Genomic DNA, 6,000 nt, shown 5'->3' with positions numbered 1-6,000 from the left:
TATTCACTGCAATTTATATTTAGTCAAAGGCTTAGTATTTTTTTTAAACCTCTAAAGCCATATCACATGAATGTTGGCTCGATATATGTCTCATGTATGGCAGGAATGTGTGTGGAAGTGCCTCATTGGATTCTTTGTTACAACAAAGCAAAAAGCTCATTTGTCTGAAGGGGATGCTAGTGGAGATCTCAGTAAGCTGGTCACTAGGCATAATATGTTGGGAGTGTCAGTGATAAAGCCTTTCCGGGAAGCAAGCACTAAACAGTGTACTTAACATTGAACTGCCCATTGCAATTTTCCATATTTAGGACATGTACAGTATATGTCAAGGCAAGGCAGCCTGATGAATTTGAATATGATTTTTGAGTGGTGTAAACCACTCCTACAACTGGCTTTGTTAGTTTACGTGTCTGTCTGTTTGTCTGTCTGTCTGTTCGTACCAAAAAATGAGCATGGTTGCTATGGTCACCCAGTTCACACGGGTGTGATTTCATTACGTCAGACATTACGTCAGACCACAGCTGATCAGTCTATAAAAGACCTTACACCACTCAGTTCACACGGGTGTGATTTTTAATATCTGCTAGTAGGAAAATCTCTACATGGCGTTGGTTGCCTAGCGCGGCCCCCACTATGCAGGAGTGGATAGATAATAGTTAATGACATCTTTATCGTGGTGAGGATTACCTTCTCTCTCCTTCAGAAAGACTTCAGAAAGAGTTCATTCAATTCTGATCTAACTGGGTCAAATCTGTAAAGCCTTACAGGCAGATTTTGTACAGGAATAAAAATGACTATATTACTCTCCCGGGTCTTCTTGTGGCTCATATATCATTTTCTTATGTACAATTATATCTCTCCCAATTGTATTTTATTTTTCAAATCTAAAATCCATGGACAATAGATAAATGCCCTTTGGAAAATGATAATAATACTGCCATCTGAAAAAGAAATAATAATAATAATAATAAACCAACAACTTTAAAGCAAAAAATGGAGATAATTTAATTATATTTGACACAAATATATCCACTCAATTTGACCATGGAATAGAAAAGATGGCACCACATATAATAGTTTGACAGTAATGTCAGAGAGATAGATAATGGATAACATCATACAGCAAACCTTGTATTTATTGTTTTTCAGTGAGACGGCAATGGAAAGCTCTGCCTCCTCCAGTGTTCAATACTACACACCATACCCTTTAAAGCTCTGCCTCCTCTAGTGTTCAATACTACACACCATAACCTTTAAAGCTCTGCCTCCTCTAGTGTTCAATACTACACACCATACCCTTTAAAGCTCTGCCTCCTCTAGTGTTCAATACTACACACCATAACCTTTAAAGCTCTGCCTCCTCTAGTGTTCAATACTACACACCATACCCTTTAAAGCTCTGCCTCCTCCAGTGTTCAATACTACACACCATACCCTTTAAAGCTCTGCCTCCTCTAGTGTTCAATACTACACACCATAACCTTTAAAGCTCTGCCTCCTCTAGTGTTCAATACTACACACCATACCCTTTAAAGCTCTGCCTCCTCCAGTGTTCAATACTACACACCATAACCTTTAAAGCTCTGCCTCCTCCAGTGTTCAACACCATAACCTTTAAAGCTCTGCCTCCTCCAGTGTTCAACACCATAACCTTTAAAGCTCTGCCTCCTCCAGTGTTCAACACCATACCCTTTAAAGCTCTGCCTCCTCCAGTGTTCAATACTACACACCATACCCTTTAAAGCTCTGCCTCCTCTAGTGTTCAATACTACACACCATACCCTTTAAAGCTCTGCCTCCTCTAGTGTTCAATACTACACACCATAACCTTTAAAGCTCTGCCTCCTCTAGTGTTCAATACTACACACCATACCCTTTAAAGCTCTGCCTCCTCTAGTGTTCAATACTACACACCATAACCTTTAAAGCTCTGCCTCCTCTAGTGTTCAATACTACACACCATACCCTTTAAAGCTCTGCCTCCTCCAGTGTTCAATACTACACACCATACCCTTTAAAGCTCTGCCTCCTCCAGTGTTCAATACTACACACCATAACCTTTAAAGCTCTGCCTCCTCTAGTGTTCAATACTACACACCATACCCTTTAAAGCTCTGCCTCCTCTAGTGTTCAATACTACACACCATAACCTTTAAAGCTCTGCCTCCTCTAGTGTTCAATACTACACACCATACCCTTTAAAGCTCTGCCTCCTCCAGTGTTCAATACTACACACCATACCCTTTAAAGCTCTGCCTCCTCTAGTGTTCAATACTACACACCATAACCTTTAAAGCTCTGCCTCCTCCAGTGTTCAATACTACACACCATACCCTTTAAAGCTCTGCCTCCTCCAGTGTTCAATACTACACACCATAACCTTTAAAGCTCTGCCTCCTCCAGTGTTCAATACTACACACCATACCCTTTAAAGCTCTGCCTCCTCCAGTGTTCAATACTACACACCATAACCTTTAAAGCTCTGCCTCCTCCAGTGTTCAATACTACACACCATACCCTTTGTCTCAACCTCTGACTTCACACTGACTGTAGCAGCGGAACAAACGGGACGTGTTGTTTTTGGAAGCAACATGAGAGGATTATCACATTGTAGAAAACCAAAACGACTCTCTGGTCTTATCACCCAGGCGATTAACACAGTAATTAACATGAACATCCATTAGCTCATGACTCTCAAAGCATGCACGCACGCACGCACGCACGCACGCACACACGCACGCACGCACGCACGCACGCACGCACGCACGCACGCACGCACGCACGCACGCACGCGCACGCACACACGCACGCACGCACGCACGCACGCACGCGCACGCACGCACGCACACACATACGCACGTACGCACGCACACACAAACAGCACGCGCACCTGGTTTTTGTCCAGTTCACAGTTCTTGTACTCCTGTTCTCCCTGCTCTCTGAAGGTGATGATGACAAAACCAACAAAGATGTTCATCATGAAGAAGGCGATGATAATGATGTACACGATGAAGAATATGGATATCTCCACACGGTAGTTGTAGATCGGACCCGAGTTCTCCCCATTCGCATCAATGGCCTTATAGAGAAGCCTGGAATGAATATAACATATATCTTTATATATATATATCAAAATATAGATTCATAATAAACACATTATACAGCACACTGGAAGGTATATAATATTCATATTAATATATAACACAATCTATATTGAAAATAGATAATAAATATATTGAAATAATATCTACAACATTACACATTATAAATCAATTTTATCGTTTTATCTTGACAATATTCATGATATTAGTGTGTATTCAGCACAAACACAGAATCCAACTGCTAGCATAGACTAGTGTCAAAATGAATCAGCAGAAGTGTGTTAACCCACACCATCCATTAAAAACATTACATTGAAAGTCTTTATTTTGAGAAGGCACGAGGTGACAGCTCGGTGCCACGCTATAAGCTTGTAGATCTGTTATTTTTCAATAGCTAAAGTATAACATAATGCTTAAAACACCAAAAGGCGTTCCTGTCTAGAATGGGTTAACATGTTGTGGAATCTCACTATTTGACCGCCGTTCATGTGAGCATTTCCACAGCACTCTGACAGCAGAGTTCAGCGCCTTGGACAGCGCCAGCTCCTCGGCCAGCCAAACACTGTTCTCATTCGGCTTGATATGATGACACCTGCGCTCTGACTAACAACAGGCTGGAGAGACAGCTGTGCTGAGTTGGTTCTGATCAAGCTTTTGCTATGAATTGTATGCTCACTCTTCCTCATTAGTGGTGTGTGTGTGTGTGTGTGTGTGTGTGTGTGTGTGTGTGTGTGTGTGTGTGTGTGTGTGTGTGTGTGTGTGTGTGTGTGTGTGTGTGTGTGTGTGTGTGTGTGTGTGCTTACGCTGGCCAGCCTTCAAATGTTGACACAGTGAACAGCGCCATCATTCCACTCAGGACGTTGTCGAAGTTGAAGTCACTGTTTTGCCAAATCCTCTGTCTTACCATTGGATGAGTCACATCACCATCCTTATAAACCACAAAGGTACCCCTACAAAGCACGCACGCACGCACGCACGCACGCACGCACGCACGCACGCACGCACGCACGCACGCACGCACGCACGCACGCACGCACGCACGCACGCGGACACACACACACACACACACACACACACACACACACACACACACACACACACACACACACACACACACACACACACACACACACACACACACACACACACACACACACACACACACACACACACACAGAGGCATCAGACAGATATACGCAGACATTTTGGAGTCATGCTGGGATATCCACAGCAGTTGAAACAGGCAGATATTACAGAAACATACTTGCACTGGTCAGGATTGTGCTTTGCCTCATCTGTACATCGGTAGAATTTACCCTGAAAATACGCACATATGAGTTGTCAGAACACATTTTAAACATTACGAATTATCAAACGAATTATGTTAAAATTCACACATACAAGACAAGAAATGCACACGACAGAACAGGAGAAATGTTAAAATGTCACCCCGAACAAATTATGTCTAAAAGCTTCAAAGCCTGTACTTGTACATGATGTCCACGCTGCAGCACTGCAAACACTCGCTTTATTTTCTTAATCTTTATTTGGATCCCTATTAGACTCAGTCAGTCAGTCAGTCAGTCAGTAGAGTCAGTCAGTCAGTCAGTCAGTCAGTCAGTCAGTCAGTCAGTCAGTCAGTCAGTCAGTCAGTCAGTCAGTCAGTCAGTAGTCAGTCAGTCAGTCAGTCAGTCAGTCAGTCAGTCAGTCAGTAGAGTCAGTCAGTCAGTCAGTCAGTCAGTCAGTCAGTCAGTCAGTAGTCAGTCAGTCAGTCAGTCAGTCAGTCAGTCAGTCAGTCAGTCAGTCAGTCAGTCAGTCAGTCAGTCAGTCAGTCAGTAGTCAGTCAGTCAGTAGAGTCAGTAACTCACTCACCTTAAACAGCTGAACTCCAATACAGGCGAACATGAACTGTAGCAGCGTGGTGACAATCATGATGTTACCGATCGTTTTGATGGCAACAAATACACACTGGACTACATGCTGCAACACAAAGATACACACTGGTTACACACGCGCACGCACGCACACACACACGCACACGCACACACACACACACACACACACACACACACACACACACACACACACACACACACACACACACACACACACACACACACACACACACACACACTAGATTACCAGTTACCTTGAGTCCTTTAGCTCTGTTGATGGCTCTGAGAGGCCTGAGGACTCTGAGAACTCTGAGAATCTTTACTACAGAGATAGCACTGGAACTACAGTGAGAGAGAGAGAGAGAGAGAGAGAGAGAGAGAGAGAGAGAGAGAGAGAGAGAGAGAGAGTTAAAAGTAATTAATTAGTGGTTGTCAAACTGTGGATTGCAACCCCCCCTGGTTGTCACCAAGTAAAAATAAATGGAGATCAGATGTAAATATATATATATCTTTTTGGTCCATAAACATCCTCCAGAAACCACTGCTCCTGCCCCATAAACATATTCTTCCTCCTCCACAGAGAAACGTAAAGCAGGGCAGAATGATAAGCCAGTCTACCAATTAGGATTGTGGCAGGCAGTTACGGAATTCTTGCTGTCAATCGATTGTCACCTAGGTGATCTAATCGATTGGCATAAACGTCTCGTCTGAGGCAGGGGTTCTCAACCTGGGGGTCGCAACCCCCCCCCCCCCCCGGGGGGGGTCGCCAAATTATTTGGGGGGGTCCCCAGATTATTACAAATAAATAAATAAAAAGTTGTATTTATTTTATTTTGGCAACTGAATGGCTGGGAAATGGAAATTAAGAGTTTACATAGTACACATAGTACATGCAGTTCCTTAATGATTATATCTGGTTTCAGTATTTATTTATGATATATTTTCTCTATTATTAAGGTTATTGTAGCGGTCAATTTGTATTTGGGATGTAGAGGGGGCGGGGG

The 6,000-nt window shown here is 43.1% G+C and overlaps 1 protein-coding gene across 1 annotated transcript in view; it reads right to left on the bottom strand.

Moving 5' to 3' along the window:
- cacna1fb (calcium channel, voltage-dependent, L type, alpha 1F subunit) overlaps positions 1-6,000 on the bottom strand; it is a 43,173-nt gene that overhangs the window by 14,806 nt on the left and 22,367 nt on the right. The window contains exons 24-28 of the mRNA XM_079514121.1: positions 5,251-5,338; positions 4,974-5,081; positions 4,366-4,418; positions 3,905-4,051; positions 2,891-3,092 (exon numbers count right to left, since the gene is read on the bottom strand). Coding sequence (XP_079370247.1) covers positions 2,891-3,092; positions 3,905-4,051; positions 4,366-4,418; positions 4,974-5,081; positions 5,251-5,338 — 598 coding nt within the window. The remainder of the gene's footprint in view (positions 1-2,890; positions 3,093-3,904; positions 4,052-4,365; positions 4,419-4,973; positions 5,082-5,250; positions 5,339-6,000) is intronic.

The sequence above is a fragment of the Electrona antarctica genome (genome assembly GCF_951216825.1).
Source record: "Electrona antarctica genome assembly, chromosome: 2".
Lineage (NCBI taxonomy): Eukaryota > Metazoa > Chordata > Actinopteri > Myctophiformes > Myctophidae > Electrona > Electrona antarctica.
This window is presented reverse-complemented; position numbering and strand designations above follow the sequence as displayed.